Source organism: Propithecus coquereli, unplaced genomic scaffold (assembly GCF_000956105.1).
Source record: "Propithecus coquereli isolate 6110/MARCELLA unplaced genomic scaffold, Pcoq_1.0 Scaffold7, whole genome shotgun sequence".
NCBI classification, from domain to species: domain Eukaryota; kingdom Metazoa; phylum Chordata; class Mammalia; order Primates; family Indriidae; genus Propithecus; species Propithecus coquereli.
The window spans coordinates 13,993,464-14,015,718 of NW_012153062.1; the positions used below are offsets into that span (position 1 = coordinate 13,993,464).

Consider the following 22,255-nt stretch of genomic DNA (forward strand, 5'->3'; position numbering starts at 1 on the left):
GCCTTTGGCTGAGGGAAGCAGTCTCTCTCAAGTTTACACAGCTCCCTGGGAGCAGCTCACACCCAGTGTCTAGTCAATATGGGAGATATTAATACAAAGTCCTGACCCCTTTGCCTCAACTGGGACAGCTCTGCAGGGCCACTCTGGCTCCAGATCTCCTGACTGGCTGAGGCCTCTATTGCAACTGTTTAACTTTTCCTCTGCCCAAACCTATTTCCCTCACTCCACCCCCCTGACCCCCCAGTGAACCTCCTGCATGACAATCTCAGGGTCTCACTGTATTTTTCTTGGGGAAGCTGACTTGTGATAACAGGAGCAATTTGGGGAAGGAGTCTGTGCAACGGAATTCTGGAGCTGGGTCACCCACGGACTAGCTGGCAGTGAGCTCCTGGAGTGCCGTAGTTATGCAATTGTGAAAACTTTACCCAGAGGGAAATTGGGATGGGATACTGGAGAAAAGAAATACACTGGAAAGGGAAATATCTCTGATGCTTGAGAGGTTTTGGGGAAATAGTTATTAGTAAGACTATGGAATTTGGATGGGTGTTTCTGGGGACCATTAAAGCATCAAGAAAGACAATGGGAAGCTGAGGATGATTAATAACTAGTATAAAGCAAAGTGTGAAAGCCAGAGGGCCCCCCCTGGCAGCACATAAAGAGACTGTACATCCAGATGGCGGAAAAAGCTCAGGATAAAGCTCAGAATTTAATTATAAGAATTGCAGAGCTCCAAGGAAAATTGAATTCTCAGCCCTAACAGTTCTATCACACCAAGGTCAGGGTCCTGATTCATGCACTTGAGATCTTGAATCCTCAGCTTTCCCTGAACTCTCTGGGCCTGCAGAACTGGCCTCCTTCTCCCTGTTAAAAGCTAGCACTGCTCCTCTTGCTCGAAGACAATGCAGAGGCTTCTTCTCAAAGGAAACACATGCTCCCTTGGCATCTATCTCCACCTCCTGACCACCAGACCTAGAAAGAGGGTAAAGTCACATCATAAAACAGCCAGAGATATGCTGGGCTTGCTAAGGGAGGAGAGGGACCACAGGCCAAAACAGTAGCAAAGGCCCGACTAATAACATACAGGAGCTGGAAGATTATAAGTGGACGCTGGATAAAACCCATCAAATTTTTAAATCAAGAAGGAGGAAGAGAAGTAGTTTCCATTTCCATGGGATGAACATTTGCATACATTTATGATCTTGCCCCAAGACTACATTAACTCTTCTGGCCTTTGTATATAGGACCTGGACCACCTGGATATTCCACAGAACATCGCATTGGTCCATTGTATACATAATATCTTATGAATCAGACTGAATGATCAAGAAGTGACACTTGTACTCCAGAGAATAGTAGAGAAACCCATCAGGGGCTCATCACATTATTTAAGGTTTTAGGAGTCCAGTGGTCTAGGACAGGAATTGGCAAAGTCTGTCCTGCCACCCGTTTTTGTAAATAAAGTTTTATTGGGACAAACCATTCCCATTGCTTATGTATAATCTGTGGTTGCTTTCACATTATAATAGCAGAATTGGGTAGTTGCAACAGAAACTATTTGGTCCACAAAGCCTAAGATATATGATATCCAGCCCTTTACAGAAAAAGTTTGCTGATCCCTGGTCCGGGGTATTATAGTACATCCCTTCCAAAATAAAGGACAAATTAATGCATCTCAAACTTTCTATTACTAAGAAGAAAGCACACTGCCTCATAATTCTCTTCCAGTTTTGGAAGAATCATATTCCACACTTGAGAACTGCTCTAACCCACTTACTGGGTGACAAGGAAGGCTTCCAGCTTTGTGTGGGACCCAGAGCAGTAAAAGGCTTTACAGCAGGTCCAGACTGGGTACAAAAATTCCTTCTGCTTGAGCCATATGAATGAGCAGACTCTATGTTATTAGAGGTATCTCTGACTGAAAAAAATACTGTGTGGGGCTGCGAGTGAAAAAAAACACGGAAAAGTGTTTTTTAATTCTCTTAACATCAATAATCAACACAAAAGACTTCTGTGACCAAATGTGCAGGGATTTCTCCCCATCAACAAGCAATCCATCAATTCTGTAGCAGATATCAGCTGGGTGTCCTCTAATTCAGTTCTGTTCTGACACTATCTACCTGGAGATTGTGTCAGATTCCACAGGTTAAGGGCTCAGTCCCCAAGACTGCACCTCCCCCCCTTCAGATGCCAATCACAAGCTCCAGGTTGTTTTACCCATGCTTGTAAATTGGGGAACCCAAGACCCTCTCCTTTGGTTCAATTAATTTGCTAGAGCAGCTCCTAGAACTCACGGAAACTTACTTACCAGTTTATTATGAAGGATATTATAAAGGACACAGATGTATAAGGTGACATGTGGGAAATGATGCAGAGCTCCAGGAACCTCTGAGCCCTATTCAGCCATCCAGAAGCTCTCTGAGCTCCATCCTTTTGGGGTTTTATGGAGGCATCATTACACGGGCTTGATTGGTTACACGATTGACCATTGGTGATCAACTTAACCTTCAGCCTCTCTCCCCTCCCCGGAGGTTGGAGGTGAGCTGAAAGTCCCAACCCTCTAATCTTGCCTTGGTCCTTCTTGCCCCCATCCTGAAGCTATCTAGGAGATTCCTGCCATCAGTCAATCATTAGCAGACAAAACGACATCACTTTGGAGATTCTAAGGATTTTAGCAATTGTATGCCAGGAAACAAGTGGAAGACCAAATACATTTCTCACAATATCACAGGGATTTACACCAAAACCTAATAGGAAAATTACAATATAGAGTCCTGGGGTTCTGAAGCAAGGCTATGCTATCTGTAGTAGAGAATTATTCATCATTTGAAAAATAGCTCCTGGTGTTTTACTAGGTCTTGGTAAAGACAGATGTCTGATCACACAACATCAATAGATTTTGTGGCCAAAGCTGCCCAGTGTGAGTTGGGTTCTATCGAACCTGCCAAGTATCAGGGTCTGGCAGGCCCAGCAGCAATCCATTGAAAGATGGAAATGAGAGATACAGGATTAGGGACAAGTAGGGCTAGAGGGCACAAGACAGGCACATGAGCAGGTGGCCCAGACTCCCTTGTTGCCTATCAACGTTTCTCCAGCACTTCTCACACTTAAGGCCATAAGGGGAGGGCAGCTCTTATGACAATGGTGAAGGAACATCTTCCCAGTGAATATATCCTTAGGAAATACACCAAAGAGTCAGCCACTTTGTGTGTAATGTGTCCCTAGGCAAGGCTATATACAAACTCATGGGCAGTGGCAAATGGTTTGGTTGGTTTGTTAGGTATCTGCAATGAGAAAGATTAGGAGATTGGGCAGAAGGAAGAGGCTCATAAATGGACGTGTGGCAGTGGACAGAAAATGTGAGGACCTTTGCTTTGCATCTTAATGTTCACCAAAGAGCATTAATCATGGATGAGGCACTAAACAACCAAGCAGACAGAACAACTTGGCCAGTGGATGTCAGTCAGCCTCTGTCATTGGCAATCCCAGTGCTGCACGATGAACTCATGAATAGAATAGCCATGGTGGCCAGAGTGGAGGCCATACATAGGCTTAAAAGCATGGGATTTGGCTTTCCATTATTAATAATAACTGTTGCTAATAAATATCCAACCTTTCAGCAGTAGAGATCAATATTGAACGAGACCTTGATATGGCACCAACCTTTGAGAAGACTAGCCAGCTACTTGACAGCCAGTTAAATACATTGGGCTCCTTCTACTCTGAAAGGGGAAGTGATTCATCTTGATTAGAATGATACATATTCTGGGTATGGTTTGCCTTTCCTGCCCACAGGGACTCAGCTGGCACGACTATCCAAGGGCTTACAGAATTTCACATAATGTCACTCAGACCAAGGGACCAAGAGACCCACTTTAAAGTAAAGAAGATGTGACAGTCTGTAAATGACCATATAATCCACTGGTCCTATCACATACTGCACCATCCCAAAGCTGCTGGCCTGAGGGTGATGGAATGATCTCTTAAAGGCACACTGAGGTGCCAGCTTAGGGATGCTACCCTGAGATGATGGGGTATTGTCCTCAGGATGCAGTATATTCCCTAAATACTTGACTCTTACATGGTGCTATTTCCCCAATAGATAGAACACATTGGTCTGGTAACCAAGGGGTGGAAATAGGAATGGTCCCACTTACCATCATTCTTGGTGACCCACTTAGGAAATTTGTGCTTCCCTGTCACCTCAACTCTAGGCTCTGACTATGTCAACGTCCTATTCCTAGGGGGATACTTCCACCAGGGGACACAGTGAGAGTGATTTAAACCTAAAGCTATAGAGTTGTACAATCAGCAAACTTGACAATTCTCAAGAAAAACAGCTGTTCCCAGCCCACTGCACTGAGAACCATAATCAGACCAAAATCTTAGAACATTTATGAAAGGGAAATGACGTTGTAGAATGTGACAATATTGTGAGTTTTAATTGAACGGTGGAGGGGAGCAGTGACACATATAACTCAGATCATTGCATTTTTAGAAAATCATAGAAATTGAGTGCTGAAATAAACTTCTAGTTGGCCTTGTTTATTTTAGATGGGTGGCAATTGAAGCAAGAGAGGTTAAGAGGCTTGCACAAGATCTTGCAGAGAAGTCAGTAGCAGATCTGGGATCAGAACCCAGGTCTCTGACGCCTAGTCCAGTATTCCTTTCCTCCTCCAGTGTGGATTCATAGCACCAGTGTTCCTTTTTAACTATGTGTGAATTGGGTCAATGCTAACTTACTCTGCATTCTGCATACACACTACAGAGAAGACTGATGAATAACACACAGACGTTCGGGTGGCTAGGAGAAGTCACCTTAGCATTAAAAATTTATTGTAGAAATCTGCCCAAATAGACAATTAAGCAGGCTGGTGTCAACCTAATTGGCTCAAATTAATGAATGCAGCTCCACTCAGAGTCTTCTTAATTTTTTTTTAAATTTTTTGCTGTTTGTTATTGACCCTCATACACCTTCATTAAAATCGCAAAGGTATCATAAGTTTCCCTTTCATTAGTTTCACAAAACCATTTTGAATGTCATTGAACACTCATGTTGGATTAGGAACAAGATATATTTAGAATTCACCAATGTCTCAAACTAACTTCTCTAGGTCTTTGGGGACCAATAAAAACTTCTATGCATTTTGCTCAGCACATTTCCCTTAACTCAGCATAACAATTTTTCAAGGAGCTTAAATAATGCAAGCATTTTGTTGGTTTTTTTTGTTTTGGTTTTTGTGCCCTTATGAAGACAAAGCATCTAGAACCACTCAATATTCAAGGACCTATGGAAATGATTTTATTTTGTTTTTTAGCAATATTAGCATGCATCAGATGAACAGTATTTGGGATCAGCATACATCTATTAATTCTGTGACTGTACTAGGCTCGAAGTGGAGTGAGATCACAGTAATAAAACCATAACAAGTGCCCTTCCTTTCCTCTTCATCTCCTTGGCTGAAATGCAGTTGTGATAACTGAAGCCCAAGCAGCCATCTTGGACCAGGTTGGAAGCTGTGTGTTGAGGATGGTGAGACAACACACCAGGAGAAGACTGGGCTTCAGCCATACCTACCCAGAACTGCTTACCTTCAAACCTCCTGTACGTGGTAGAGAAATTCCATTTTGTTTAAGTTATTGTAAATTTGGGTTTTCAACTGAAACTAATCCTGAATGATACATTTGAGCTACACTGTCCTAATTGAGATGTGCTGTAAGTTTAAAATACACCCCGGATTTCAATGGCTAAGAGAAAAATAAGAGTGTTAAGTATATCACTGATAATTTTTTACATTGATTATATATTAAAACGATAACATTTTGTATATGTTGGCTTTAAAATCATGTTATTTAAATTATTGCTCCTGATTCTCTTTACTTTTTAAAATGTGACTACTCGAAAATTTTAAATTATGTACGTGGCTCACATTACATTTCTACTGGACAGTGCTGGGCGAGTGCTGCTGTGTTCCGCCTCTGTATCTGCACTAGAGAAGAGAGGAAGTACCTGAGGCTAAGAGAAGCCACATGACTTAGCCAAGTTCCCTTGTCACGTAAATGGTGGGGCTAGCTTCATGCTCAGGTCTACGTGGTGCAACCTCGGTGCCTTCACCCACTGCCTACCATGCCACTCGACTAGTGTCACTGAATCAGGCTCAGAAGAGAGAATACTATCCCAAACACTAATTACTGAAGGCAGGAGCTGCTGGCGGCTTGAAGAGTTTTACTGACTTTTCCTTCAAAATATGTCTATAATCTCATGAGTTCTGCAGTGTTATTTTCAAATCACACATTTCCCAGCATATAAAAATATAATGTAATCTATTGAAAAAGGAAATGAAACACAATTTTCTGAATGCTTCTGCTGCCTTCGATTCAGAAAGAAGACATTTAACTTGGGAAATTTTTCCATAGATTATCCACAGATGACAGAACTGGAGGCCCTTGTGGCAAAACTTTCCTTGGGTACGTTACCTCACTTTCCTGGAAGCTCAAGGCCTCTAACCTTTGTGAGCAAAGAGCCCGGTGGGTGGTGCCTGGGCAGCAGCACAAACGGTCTTGCGGCACATTCCCCCTTATTTGGTAGGTTGTAGATCTGGCTGCCTGGGCCACCGCATCGTCCTCAGGTAGTGAGTATGTTCAGCATTATTTACAACTTTACTCAATCAACTTTTTTTGTTTGTTTGTTTTTTGAGACAGAGTCTCACTGTGTTGCCCGGGCTAGAGTGCCGTGGCGTCAGCCTAGCTCACAGCAACCTCAAACTCCTGGGCTCAAGCAATCCTCCTGCCTCAGCCTCCCGAGTAGCTGGGACTACAGGCATGGGCCACCATGCCCGGCTAATTTTTTCTATATATTTTTAATTGTCCAATTAATTTCTTTCTATTTTTAGTACAGACGGGGTCTCGCTCTTGCTCAGGCTGGTTTCGAACTCCTGAGCTCAAAGAATCCGCCCGCCTCGGCCTCCCAGAGAGCTAGGATTACAGGCGTGAGCCACCGCGCCCAGCCTACTCAATCAACTTTTCCCACCTCTGCTATGGTAAAGGTGGCACTTTGGTTCATGTGCTTGTGTTGTGGAAGAGAGGTGCATTTTCTGTTGGAAGATGGCCTGGCATCTTCAGCTTTCCTGATTTTTCCCTAAAGACAATTAGGAACACCCTGACCTAACTGAGGTGAAAAGACATCAACTTAGCTACCTATTTGTGGGTAGCCAAAGATTTCTCTTGATTTACTCACAGGATCCTCCATTGTTCTCCTCCAGTGCTAGGCTAGACGCAACTCTTCTTTGAGGCTCACCACTTCCAAGTGATTCTAAGACATAAGACAGCCACAGTCACTGAATAAACTTGGATGCAATCCTTTTAATCTCTTTCTCATCTATAGTACTGTCATGACTGGCCAGAAATGGTACCCAGACTACTTAATTGCCTATGGAGCTACAGCGTGAAACTAACAAGCTGTTCATTAATGCACCCATTGATCGCTCTCTCCTTCCTGTGGCTTCTGTTCCTGGTTTAGAAGCAGAATTAACAAGTTTTCTCCTAAGAGGTATATCTGTGCTGCAGCAGTCAGCTCTTTGAACATTTAACTTCATCCTCCAAATCATTCCAGAAAACGCTAATGGCTCTGGGCCCAGACCTGACCCCTGCAGATCCCATTTACAAGGACCGTCAAAGGCAGATAAATCACCACCAGTAAGTACTTTTTGCATTTGGCTTCCAAATACAGGGGTGGCTGGGCAACTGTGGGTCATTAGACTTTTGCAAATTAAATTCCTCCAAAGATATATTTCACTAATACAATTGAAGGACAGTGTATGCCCCTGACAGCATATGCTAATCTCACAGGGACAAAAACCTGTATTCACGTAGGATATTTGTTGAGGACAGAATGAAGAGACTGTCACTGATTGGCTTCTTTTTCTTCATAGTCATCATGCCCACTAAGTATCAAAAATGATGCTCAAATCTGCTGCACATTTCAATGCAATATGCCAGCTTGTTTTCTTTTCAGCTGAATCTACTTGCAATCTCCATTTCCTGAATTCACTTACTCTAAGGAGGCTCTCTGTGTGTTTTTTTGTTTTAGAACCAGTAGAGGCACGGGGTGTCTAAAACTCAAAGGCCTTCAGGGTCCAGACAGTTAATGTAGAAGTGTGAAGTTGCTGGTGTAAGACATTAGGGAATGGAAGAGACTATGACAAATTGGAGCTTTCAGTCTCACTAGAAATGTGCCGATGTTTTAAAAACTCACACATACTGCATTGGCCAAAGGAGAACATGTCGGTTTAGATTCCAATGAAAAGTGGACAGTTTGTGAACTCGCCTTTAAATCCATTCATTCAGTCTCCTTTGCAGGGTCTGAATCAGAGGTTCGTATGTTGGGTGGGGTGGGGAGGGGAGGGAAGTTGGAGTGGCAATTACCATCTTAAATTCCTTGTGAGTCTAATATCCTGTCTGCCTCTCTGGTTGAGAAGAATCAAATTCAACATTAATAGGCTCTCATGTAAACCTCTGTCATAAAATATATTGCCATCAGGCCATGCTCATTCTCACATTCACGAAGTGCTTCCCCTCACAACGCATGTATTTGCTACTAGCTGCAGATCCAGATCATACTAATAGAAATCTAGTGTGATGTGAAAAGGAATCAGCCATCTCTCATTTTTACAGCTGTCTGGAGACAAAGGCTACCCACCCACTGAATTTCAAGTACTTCCAGCCTCTCTGTGTGGCCTAATTTGATCCCACTGCTTTTTCCCTGCAGGGAGGGGGATGAAAGCACCTTCAGTTATTGCCAAGGTGTGCAGGCCTGTCTGTCATAGGCCTTTATTCTGGGTGTAAGGAAGACAGACTATCTTTAATTTGCCAATTTTGCCTGAAAGCTGTCATCAGAGGCTGAGGGATGATTTTATACTTTTCTGTTTGCTTTTAAATTATTTTCTTCCCCCTTCCCTCACTATCCATCAAGTATATAGAACAGTCCAGGTCTGACGTTTAGCTGACTTAGTTGAGCCCAAGTTTAAATCTGGAGAAAAATACAGCTACAGACACACTTTTAATGTCATTTACTCTGAGTGTTTAGTGGTCAGCTAACAGTGGTAAGAACAAGTTGTCCCTCAATATCCCTTCTCCCTTATCTACAGGGACTTTGAATTTCAGCTGGGCCCATGGTTTCCAAGAAAAAAAAAAGGGAAATATTTCAAGCTCCCTTGCAGCTTAGGTGTGGCAATGTGACTGAATTCTGGTCAGTGACATATACAAGGAAGTATGGTATGTACAATTTCTTGGAAGTGTGCTTAGAGGAAGAAGGTCTGTTCCTTTCCTCTTTTCTTCTCCCTGCTGGTTGGAGATCAAATGGTAATGGGGAGGCTGAAGCAGCATTTTGGGCTATGACATGATTCTGGGAATGGATGTCATGCGTGATGGAACAAAACGATAGGAGGAATCTGTACCCCTAAGATCATGGAGGGCCATACCACCCCTGGCCCCCCTATCTGGAAATTTACATGGGAGGGAGGTGGGCATCTATCTTGCTTATATTACCTGGTGGGGGTCAGGAAGACAGTTACCATCACTCACAGCCAAAAGTAGTCCAAACTAATACAGAAGGTATGAGGTGGCTGCACAGAAGCAGGGCTCTGACATAGCTCACGCTGCCCCTCTGAGGTAGAGAGGGGTCAAGCATCATTACCACTCTACTACAAAGCATTACTTAAGTTTCAGATACTCCATAAGCTGTATAATTAAATTAATTTGGAATGTGTTTTTGAACCCCACCTACTATCTATACCATTTTCTGTTTTTTCACTCTCATCTTCATACCATCTATTCTTTACAGAAATTATCTCCACAGGGGACACTCTGTAAAACAGGGACTCTTAACTTGAGAGGCAACAGAGGGAAATTCAGAGAGTCTATCAATTCTCTGCAAAGTTTTGTATGTGGGAAGATGAGCTTTTGTCTGGAGGGAAGGTCAGCATCTTTCATTAGAATTTCAAAAAAAGTCATGACCCCCAACTGGCTGACAGCAAATGAAAAACCTTTGGCTAAAATGATACCTAAAATTGGTTGTTGGGTGAGGGTAAGAGAAGGAATGAGATCTACTTGGATGATTCACTTTATAAAGAAGGTAAATCCACATGTAGATCTATGTAATTTCTACATCTAAAGTTTTGGTTATTTTTAAAAGACTTAATTTTCTCTCCATGGTTTCCAGGGGACCTTAATCCTTAATTTTAACTGAAGAAGCAGCAGAAAAGATCAAAGATACAATGGGTATAAACTGAAGCAATGCTTTATTGCAACCACAAAGCACCAATTCAACAAGGCATAGACACATAGAGATTGAACAAATGTCTCTTTGAACAGAGATGCAGCAAGCCCACTTTCTCAAGTTCTTAAAAACAAGTACTCAGACCAGGAATCAAAGAAAGCATAGGACAATTAAAAAAATATTACACCATCATGAGGGAATATGTATAAAAATATTCTGTACTAGTAACAAGGCTTTTTGATCTATAACTCTTGGCAAATTTTTTCAGAAACAATTATAAATACAAACCATAAAGTAAAAAAAATGCTTTCTTCTGAAACAAAGAACCAATTTAAAAGCAAATCAATGCAGAAATACCATTACCCCTCGTGAAAGCGAGCTGAATGTGGATGGATATCCCCAGTACACAACAGAATTTCTCTTTTCAGAGCTACGATTCTGCTCCTGAAGGGGCCATGGTGCATGTTCATGTCAAACATTGCAGCATATCCCAATAAAACCTTAATAAGGTCAAGTGGAAGACCCTCTATAAAAAAGGGTGTCGGCAATTCCATCCAAGTAACACGAGCTCTAAGGAGCAGAGGAATTCAAGGGAGAAAGCATTCTCTTTCTCTTTTCTCCCCCTCCCCATGTTTTCTTATTTTTACTCTTCCTAAGCCTCAACAAAAAGATACTCATTTCATTACATTCTTTTTTATTTTTTTTAAGGATTTTGGGAAAGAAATCTATGAAGAAACAAAGAAAATTGTTATGATTTCAAAGCCTTTGTGGGGAGGAGGGCCTAAACACGTCAAAGAACATTCTGTTTGACAGCCTCCAAAAGAAAAACCATCCTGTGCACATCTTGTCCTTGCCCCTCCTGGCTGAATTCAGGTCAGCCGATGAATTGCCTAGTCTATCCAATAGGATAACGTTTCATTTGATTGAAAGTCTTTACATATACACATGTATGTATTCTGTTTACAAAGTTTCATCACATGAAACCAAATTATGTCGTTATGTATTTTTTGAGGTCTAAGACCCCAAGTGGATTGTACTATGAAGAGTTGTTCTTTAAATGCTTTGTCTGCAGAGGTTTTACATGATACTCGTAGATTTTCAGAGCAGGCCCCAATTTTAACTGAAGTCCTGTCAACACATCATTTCTCGTCATCAATAGCAGGGATTTCCCATCAATTTCCTGTAATGGAAGAGAGGGTAAAGCCAACATGTGAGCAAAAGCTTAAGGATAATGAAGAAAAAAGGAAGTTCAAAGGCAAAAGTCATACTAATTGTCCCCGAGCAAAAAACATTACTTTAGTAGTGCCAAATGGAAGAAAATGGAATATTCTATTTTTATCTTCCATCTTTTACTTAAATATTTTGGGATTAAACACAATCCATAGCTGATCTTTTCAAAATCTTATCATAAACATCACATCTTAAAAAACTGATGGCAAGCTTAAGGCACGTACCCTTAAGGATCAAAGATGTTGCTTCTGAAAGGAATAATGACTCTTTCCATGTATAAAGTATATTAACATTTATGCAGAATTTTCAGTGTACTTAGTTTCTAAAACAACTCTATAAATTAGAACAGGCAGAAATTATCATCTTTAGTTTACAGGCAAACCAAGGATCAAGCAAGAAGTTAACCTAAGATCAAGAAGTTAGGAAAGTGAGCATAGGATTTGAATTTTCATCTATCTACAGCCAAAGCCTGTGTTCTCTTATAATCCCCTTGTGCTTCTCTTGACATTTAAATATGTTTTTTAGATGGTCCAATGGGGACTAGAGTCTTAAGTTTCCTGGAGTCTTGTCTATCATAATGATGGCATTAGAAAAATGACTCACCCTCTCTGGGAGATTCTTTCCTGCCCTTTAAAAGGAGAACCATCCTGCCTCAACCTGAAAGTCAACCTCTCCATCCATGTTGACGGCCTCTACTACACTCACTCTCAATGGATCCTCAAAATTCCAAATAAGGAGGTGAGGACTAGGGCCCTTCCAGCTGCAAATCCCTTTCCTGTTCTGCTCAGAATCCATTCCCCACCCGCTTCAGGCACAAAATCAGGTATACTTCACTCCAGGTATTTTGGAGATTTCAAAGATTTGGGCTAAAATAAAATGGGCTTCAACAAAACAGATGAGGACCCCAAATAGGTACAGTGGCTCGAAACTTTTGGAAAGAAAGCCCTGAGAAGAATGTCGAATGCCACCTTATTTTTGTTATTGTTTATTGTGGGAACCTTATGTCTTTTAAGAATCTGAGCTGTTTCTTAGGAGACTTGGGTTCAAGGGATGGACCAGCTATGCATGGCTGGAGAATCTTAACATTTCTGTTCATGATCTTGCTCACTTCTGTACCTACTCATCCCCCACCCTATGTCCCCCACTGACCAACAGTCTAGGGGACACAGTGTGTAACAACAACTACATAAAACTGTGGCTGCCTCCTACACCATCCCCCAGGGGCTGTTCCTCCAAACTCTCTCATGATCCTTGCCAGGTTGTGAGGAGAAAGTGCTCTGCATGCCTGAGAGTGTAGATGAAACAGCACCAGGCTAGGGGCTGAAGAAACACCCATTTTGTGACCTCAGGCGAGAATCTTGCTCCTCTCTCTCCTTGCTTGATGGGGTCTCTAATGGAATTCCATGAGAAACCGCTCTTGCAAATGCTCCCTGAGCTATGAGTTATTCAATCAATTGTCATCATCCCTTCCATCATTCTCGACAGGACCATAGTCCTCATTTCACTTGTCAACCGCCTAACATGCAGCAGAGCAGCACAAGGAATTACTTCTAACTGCTCCACTGTGTTTTTGAGTTTTGGAAACCTTTATTTTGTCAGCTACTGGAAGAACTGTCTCACATTAATTTGTGAGAGATCACTATTCAAAACCGTAATACATAAAGAAGCAGTTGGTTGATAGGGCAAGAGCAGAAAATTACTTAAGGACCCAGGAATTGATTCTCTAATCCTGAAGTTGTGGGGTTTTTTTGGTTTTGTTTTGTTTTTTTCTATTTAGGCAACGAGTAATCCTAAAGATTGTAGTAAAACCTGTAAGTTTGAGAGTGGGCAGAGGAGCTTCTGGCACCTGGAAATCAGCTGGCGGTGCTGACGACATTCACTGCACTATCACAGGAGTGTGAATATCGGTCTCCTCGGGGCTCAGGCTCTGCTTTGCACAGGGAGAGGAATATGGACTGGCGGACTGGCAGCTTTACCAAATGGCGAAGCCCCTCCTGCTCTCCCTCTTTCCTCTGCTGCTGTTTGCTCACACCTAACTTGCTGCATAGTTTAAACAGGCATCAGAAAGAGAGAACACTGCTTTCATTTCTATAGGAGAAAACTTCCTAGACTAACTCAAAGTGAATTTTAAAAAAACCTTTGCTGGCAAAAAAGTCCTTCTACAACTCAGCATTTCTGTCAAAAGCCAAGTGTGTCTGTGAAAAATGCTGAAATTTGGATTTTACTTAAGACAAAATGGAAAAATCACGTTTCATGCTGTGATTTGATTTTCCCTTTGTTCAGTAGACATACTGCAGTTCACCTCGAACCAGGGTTAGTAAAAGAAAGCTCCATCTGGAAATCCTCATTTTAGAAATGTTGAAATGAATATACATCCATACAACAAAACTTTCCTCTTAAATCACAACTAGAGCAGCTCAAATGCTGAGGGTGGGCACAGTGTCACGGAAACCAAGCTTCAGGTCTGGCAAGTGGTCTGGATCCACAGCTCACTGTGTGACCCTGGGTAAGGGACTTAATCTCCCTGAGCCTCAGCTTCCTCACTTGTGAAATGGAAATAAACCCCTGGAGGTCTTCGAAGATTAGAAATGATTGATGAAAGGCACCTAGCACCGTGCCTGGCATGTAGGAGGTTCTCAGTGACTACTTAAGTGGAAATGTATAGGCTTTGAAAGAAACGGGATGTGTTCTGATTCCAAATCCACCTTCTGCTTCCTTTCTGCAAGTGTGTTACCCTTTGCCAGAGGGATGCAGGCATATTCTTGTTCAAGTTCAGAAAATTTACTGAGACTAAAAAGTTCAAAGACTACAAAAAACGTTTGTCTCATAAAAATTGCATACACAGGAAAGTTCCTTGATTAAGAAAGCTAATAATTGGTTATATAACTTCTATGTTTGCGATGCAAATGAAATCCAAATTTTGCCCATCAGCATGGTGTACCAGAATGAACTTGGGAGGAGAAACTGACAGACAGAGGTTCTAATGCAGACTCTACCAGTAAATTTCCATAAGGAACAGCTCCTTTGGATCCCAGTCTGTTTATTAATATAAATGAAGGGGCTGGACTGTGACCAGCTCCAGGTAAACAAACAAAACAAAACTCAAGATTTTGCATATACATCAAGATTAAAGCCAAAACAAAAAGATAATTCACATCTTGGAGATTCTGTGTTAACAGATAATCATTTGTTAGCTTCAGTGAAACTTTTTACATTGATTCAGTCTTCATGTAAATGTAACCTTCAAATTCCTTTTGGGCAATAAAATTCAAAATGTTTGCATACATAATAAGTTCCAGCAAGTACTCAAACATTGAAGTAAGGTTCAGTGATGATAGGTTTACATTTCCAAGGAGAGCAAGACCCTAGATTTAAAAACAAGTGAGTAGGATCCATAGATGTTATAGCTCAGTAGATAAGCATGTGCTTTAGACTAAGACGCTATTTTATGGTTTATTAGATGGGGCCTGGGGCATGTTACTCAATCTTTCTAAGCTTCATTTTCTTATCTATATGAGGGGGAAAAGTAGGTACTGCATTTCACTGCTGAAAAGATTATTGACATAGAATTCCTGATATCTACTGAGCACTCAGTAACTGCTAGCTATTTTGAAAAGCATATCAAACCTGGGTGTGGTAGCACGCACTTACAGTCCAGGCTACTTGGGAGGCTGAGGCAAGAGGACTGCTTGAGCCCAGGAGTTCAAGACCAGCCTGGGCAACATAGCAAGACCCTATCTCTAAAAACTAATAATTAAAAAAAAATAACAAAATAAATAAAAAAGCATATAAAGATTTTAACCAATTTACTTTTCACTCTTTCTCCCTGCTAGCATTAATCTATACCGAGGCAACTCTTTGAACTGACCTTAATTGTGATATGGTCCATGGGACATGTATAGGAAGAAAGAATATAAGGTGGGAAGAGAAGCATCAAAGAGAAAGAGGCTAGGAAGAGAAAAAGAGTAGCCATCAGGAAAGAGGCAACTTGGCAACTGCAGGGTAGGGCAGGAAGGAAGTCAATGGGATTTATGAAGGTAGGGGCTCTCAGCTGATTCAGATGGCCATATATGTGGTGGTCTCTACTGTCCTAGATAATGTGTTAGGGGAAGAAGGCTCAACTTAGAATGAGAAGACTCGGGATGGAAGCTCTGCTCTGCTGCTTAGTAGTTTCTTGTGCCAACATCTGGCCCGTGATCCCCCTTCTCTGTGAAATGAGAGCTTTGGACTAAGCTGTCCTCTGTCCATTCAAGTTCAACACACTCTTGGATTCCAATTCTTCTGTCTTTGGTAAGCGTCAAGACACCCTAGCCTCATATGAAAGTCTCCCTGTTAAAAGAACATAGCAGCAACTCCTTACCAATGACGTAGAGGAATCCGACAAAATAGTTTTTCTTTTTCCCGTTCAGTCTTCCCCCTCACATCTTCTATCACTTTCTTCGTAACAACTCTCTTGCCATTCACTATCTGGCTACAAGTGGTGACCAGTCTGAAGTTTCCCATTCCACTGCTGACAAAGGGTACAAATGTCTCAGAGGTAGGGGGACTCGATCTGGAGCCCAGAGACACAAAAGTGGAAAATCCTGTTTCCAAGATGGGAGTCACATCAAAGATGGAGTAGCAGAATCTCCTGGCCCTGTCCATGTGGCTGATGGAAAAATAATCTCCCGAGAAGAGGTCTTCATCTTCTAAGACATCCTGAAAGGCACGGTGTGGCCTCTCAAAGCACCATTCCTTCTCCGAATGTTTTTTGTCTTTGCCATCTTGTCTATTTTCCTTTTTGCTGTGGTTTCCTCTGGACTTGTCATAGTCGTTTCGTTTCTTGGCATCAGACAAGACTTCATAGGCCTTTGCTACTTGTTTGAATTTCTCCTCAGCCGCCTCCTTGTTCTCTGGGTTCTTGTCTGGATGTACCTGTAGAGCCAACTGGTGATAAGCCTTCTTAATATCAGATGAGGAAGCATTTTGAGGCACCCCTAGTACTTTGTAGTAATTCACCATGTTTCTTTAAATAGCCTTTCCCCACTGAGACAAGAGTTTATTTTCTGAAGAATTTCCATATAACGTTGGAAAGGAAGATGGTGAACTACTATATTCAGGTTACACCAAGACCCTTTGAATCTTATCACATGGCTCTTGGGATAAAGTCTCTTGGGGGGAAGAAATTCCTCTTTAGGGCATGGGCCCTCCACCCACTCCTCCCCAATGCTCTGCATCTACAGCTCATTGTGGGTGGAGTGATTATGAGCTCAACATTCTCAGCCAATGGCTTCGCTCGTCTCATCTTCCCTATTGGTGGAAAATTTGGGGTGGATCATATGCATATTGGAGAGGCTTCACCTTATTTAAAAATTAACACTGAGCAGTTGTTAACAGAGAGAAATTGTTTGTGTGGCTCTAAAATCTTGACCTCATTTGTTAAAGTACCAGTCACAAGTAAAATGGGTCTTGTATTTAAATCAAGCACAAAATCCATTTTGGCTCATTGTGTGGCTTCAGTGACTTACTTCATGGGTATCTCCTAGTGTTATTTAATGTTTGCTGCTGGTACAAGGTAGGTGACAAAGGGGCTATATTACCAAAAAAATTTGTATATTATATACATTTCTGATGAAGGAAAATGAATAAAATCCATTTCATCAAATGAGGAAACTGGGTCACAGAGATTATTAATCTAGGCAGATTTTAAAAAGGACAGACTTAGAATATAGAACCAGAAGTGAAGACCTCTCATGTATTGTCAGATAAATCTTCTTGAAATGATCTTTTAATCTTAGCCTTTTTGAAATTTATCTCTGGACTTAAGAACTAAACTAAGTAGCAGCATCAAAACAACAAATGCTTTAAAAAATGGCTTTAAAGTCCCAGTGTAGCAGGGGCTGCTGGTTGCTCTTCTTCCAGGATATACAACTACACATTTCTCAGGCTTCCTTGTAATTTGGTGTGGCTATGTGACTAAGCTCTGGCCAATAAGGTGTGAAGGGTTGAAGTTTACCTCTTTCAGGTCTGGCCCATAAAACCATCTACATGGACTCATGCTTGCTCTTCTTCCTTACACTAACCGGATGTCAATACCCAGATGATCTTGGAAGCTGTCTGTTGAAGATGACAAGGCCTCCATTTGCCTGTGTCTTTGAATTACCATGAAGCAGGACATCCCCACGAACCGCTGTGGAGTATTTATATGAGCAATAAATAAACTTCTGCTATCATTAATCTATTATACATGTTTTCATCTACTTGTGATGTCAGTTGTCTACTCTAATATACAAATCATTTCTACAATTTTACCTTCACTTTTTGAAACTACTCCTGTAATGTCATCAACCAGAAGAGACCTACCTCTGCAACACTGAAAGCCCAACATCCAATTCTATCTCTTACTCCTCACTCCTCACTCCCATTAAACCCACTTTTTCATTTCAACTCTACTTTCTCCAGGGTTATAAACCCCCTTTAGACTCCTCTTTTATACTAAGTCTGAACCCCATGGTTGACTATGGGAGCCATTCTTTTATTAGCCTCTAAAATAGTCCTCTTAAGAGGCTTAAGCTATTAGCCTTCCACTGTGTCCATCCCACAAACACCCCATCCAGGAGGAGTCCAGCAATCCAGCTTCTCTAACTCCTATACTTGGTGCAGCTGAAAAAAAATCAAGAAACTGTGAAGATGAAACACTATGCCTTTGCACTGTATCAGTCTCAGCTGGGTCAGTAGAATACTTAAACAGTTCTTTTATTTATCCTCAGTCATACCCCTCTCCATTTCCCTTGGTGGCCATTCTTAACCTTCACTGCTCTCCTCCAGTTCCTTATTAACCTCTACCTACCTCTGTCCACTTTAAGCAGAGGAACTTGCCTCTTGATTAGCAAAGAAAATGGAGGTTGTCAGGAACTCCCTTAATGTCCCTGAAGACAAGGTGTATTAGTCAGGGTTCTCTGGAGAAATAGTACCAATAGGATATTGGTTAGATATAACTGAGCTGCAAGCTGGGAAATCAGGGAAGCCAGTAGTGTAATTCAGCCCAAGTCCAAAGACCTGGGAAGGGGAGGGTGAGTAGCGCTAATGGTGTAAGTTCTGGTCAGAGTGGGAAGACCCAAGAACCAGGAGCTCCAATGTCCAAGAGCAGAAGAAGATGGATGTCCCAGCTTAAACAGAGAGAGGGGATTCACCTTTCCTCCACCTTTTTGTTCTATTAGGGCAATCATGGGATTGGACGATGCCCACCCACGCTGGTGATAGTGGATCTTCTTTACTCTGTCCACTGATTCAAACACTAATCTTCTTCATAAACAACCTCACAGACACACCTAGAAACAATGTTCTACCAGCTATCTGGGCATTCCTTAGCCCAGTCAAGTTAACACATAAAATTAACTATCACATAAGGGCAATCTTAGTTACATCTGCACACATCTCACCTATGCCTCCGATTCAGAGGAAGAGATCTTTGTCTTGCTCAGTACTAATTCCTTCTTATTTTTTAAAAATAAAATACTTGAATATTTTATTGACTAAATTGATCTATGATGTGTATTATGGCTGACATTACATTTTTAAAGTTTTATTGTTATAAAATGCATATAGCATGAAATATGCCATTTTAACCATTTTAAATATACAATAGCATTGATTACATTTACAGTGTTACACAAACATTGCCACTATTTTTAAAAATCTTCCATTGCCCCAAACAGAAACTCTATAGTGATTAATTAATAACTCTGCCCTCCCCCTAGCCTCTGTATAAGCCTCTGGCTTATTTAACTTAGCATAATGTTTTCAAGGTTCATCCATGTTGTAGCATGTATCAGAACTTCATTTCTTTTTATGGTTGATTCATATTCCATTATATGTATATACCACATTTTGTTATCTATTCATCTGTTCATGGACACTTGGACTGTTTCCACTTTGGGTTATTGTGAATAATGCTGCAATGACCATCACACAAGTACAAGTATCTGTTTGAATCCCTCTTTTGAATTCTTTTGGGTGGAATTGTAGGTCATATAGGAATTCAATGCTTATTAACTTTTTGAAGAATTGCCAAATTTTTTTCAATGGCAGCTGTACCATTTTTAGTCCCACTAGCAATGTACAAAGGTTCCGATTCCTCCATATCCTCACCCCTCTGTACTCCTTTGATTTCATCCCTTTCTATATCCTCAGGGAGTTTGCTTCATCTAACTGTCCTCAATTTCTTGAGGTTTTAACCTGGCCAATTCTTTCGACAATGTTCCTGCATGTAAGTCAGTCTGGATGTCTCCTCTTCTAGAAAGAGCCCTGGTGCTCATATGACATTCCAGCTGCTGTCTCTCCCCTCACTGGCCTGCCTCTCACTTACTCCCCAGCTTGGAGGAAAGGGTCTTCCACATTCCTGCCCACCGACTCCACTGAAATCCCACTGGCAAACTTCACCATCACTCCCAGACCCCAATGGACTTCATCATTTTGAGGTATGTGATCTTGTTGATCGTTTCATTTTTCTTGAAGCTTAGAACACAGGGTTCAGTCCTGTGGCCATGGCAGAGAATGAGACTTGACAAATCTTCAACCTCCATTGGCAAAGACTGACTAGATTCTTTTGACCTTCTTCCCCATACTGTCTCATCAGTCACTTCCTCTCCTTGCCCAGTGGGACTGTTCAGCAGCTCTCTTGCTTTTGGTCTCCTTGTCCTCCAAGCCACTCTCCTCACTGCCACTAGGTGCATCTTTCAGAAGCACAAATCTCATCATGGTGCTCCCCAGTTAGCCTTCAGCAGCTCCCCAATGCCTCTTGAGAGAGGTCTCTCTTCTGCCAGGCAATCCAGCCTCTGTTATCTAGCCCCCTGTTACCTTCCAGTCCTATCCCTTGGCATTCCTTGCCCCACACCTCCATTCCAAGGTACTTGAAGTTGTAGAGATAAACCATGTTGCTTCACGTCACCATGCCTTCGTATTTGATCCTTCCTCTGCCTGCAATCGTCTGTGCTGTCCTCAGATGGTTCTCATACCTGTCATGATTTCAGGTGGCTTTATTAAGGGAAAATTATGCTCATAATAATAAGCATTATTTTACTTTAAAAGTTTGATGTTTATTTTAATGAGTGTTAGAAAAAGCTGTAACAACTATGAAAATAACTGAACGAGTAAATAAGCCAAAGAAGCACCACATACCTGGCTGTCTTATAATGTCTTATAATTGTTCTAATTTCAAATGAATTATTTAAACAACCATCTGGGTACTTTAGTTTATAGAAATCTATTGTTTCAATAAAAAATTCAAAAGTTTCCTTCCTTATTAGTTTTGCTTTCAATTCTCTCGGCTACTTTCTCATTGTTAGCATTACTCATTTGCTTGTTATTTAAACTCTTTTCTAAGTTTAAATAAAGGACTCTTCAGCAGAATATGAGTTGCCACTTCCCCTGTTTATTATGCTATAAAATATTTTAACCATTTCAATAGCCTTCAATTGTTAAGAAATACCAGATGTCAAAGCACCTTGAATATTTTCAGTATTTGGTACTATTAAATGCTGACAAACTAATTAAAATTATTTCCAATGTGTGGGGCTTTAATTGGTCTAATTCAGAGTTGGATTTGCCATGAAGCTGGTGAAGCTTAAGTTTTGCCTTGGCAATTTTGTATTCATAATTTTGTAATTTTTTCCCCCAAGGAAGGCTCTTAGAATTGTATAAATTTTAGGCTCCACGAAACCTGGATTTGTCCCTGGTCTACTTAGAAATATACATCTAGAATCACCACAGTTGAATTCAACCTCACTGTGATTTAGGACACTGTGCTCTGGGTCGCTCTGATTCTCCTCCCCATTTTACTACTCCATTTCGAGGTATGTTACTTGGCAATTTGTAGCAATAAGGAATTTTATGCAGTGACTTCAGAAACTTATGAAAAGTTAGCAATAAAGCAACTAAAAAGAAAGGCTAATCTTCGTGTTTCAAATGTATGACTTAAATGACCAATTGGGCATCTCAAAGTAAAATACTGGCTTGGGGAAAGTGAGGAGAAAATAGAGTAAACTTAATTTGTCTCCTTGAGTTGCATATTATTTTGTCACTATATTCTAAGAAAAAAATTATCTCAGAGATACATATTGTTCTAGAAATAAAATCACTGATTTCATTCACTCATAAGTTTGAGAAATCTGAAAAATATGGACTATGTGATATTGATTGAATGGCAGATCTGTCTTCCATCTTCTTCATATATATTATGAGAACGTGAGTCAAATAGATAAAGACACAGAAATGAAGTGACTACAACACAACATGCAGAACTGTCTTTGTGACTTGAAATTAGGGTCCAATTTGAGTGGTGGTTACTGTACTAGACCATCAGAGTTCCTGAACTGACAGCTAAAAGCACTGTTTATAGAGGTGGCTTTATACCAGAGAATGTTGCTCATTTAGCATTCGGAGTTTGACAAAGTAAACCTTAGCCTCTGTTCTCTGTGAGAAAGGTAGAGATGCTTTTGAATGAGATTAGTCAAAATCGTCTCTCTTAAAAACCAAAGCTCTTAGAAAAGTACAGTTCCTGAGGTACCTTTGACTCTTGAAAACCAGGCAATCCATATCCATGGGAAAGTGACAATTTTTTATCATCTATTCAAAAAAACCCAACTGTGTCTCAAGTGGTTTTGTGCTCTATGTTGTGCACTGAAAGCATACTTCATAAAGACCAGTAGTTCCAACATTATACCTTTTGACTCTTAAAGCAGAACTTGAGCAATATTCTGTTTAACTCAACAT

The 22,255-nt window shown here is 41.0% G+C and overlaps 1 protein-coding gene across 3 annotated transcripts in view; it reads right to left on the reverse strand.

The window, feature by feature from the left end:
• Positions 1-10,278: 10,278 nt before the first annotated feature.
• SAMD13 (sterile alpha motif domain containing 13) overlaps positions 10,279-22,255 on the reverse strand; it is a 39,701-nt gene continuing 27,724 nt past the window's right edge. For all 3 annotated transcript variants that reach the window (XM_012661069.1, XM_012661071.1, XM_012661070.1), the window contains exon 4: positions 10,279-11,453. In XM_012661069.1, the coding sequence (XP_012516523.1) occupies positions 11,310-11,453 (144 nt within the window). In that variant the 3' untranslated portion in view covers positions 10,279-11,309. The remainder of the gene's footprint in view (positions 11,454-22,255) is intronic.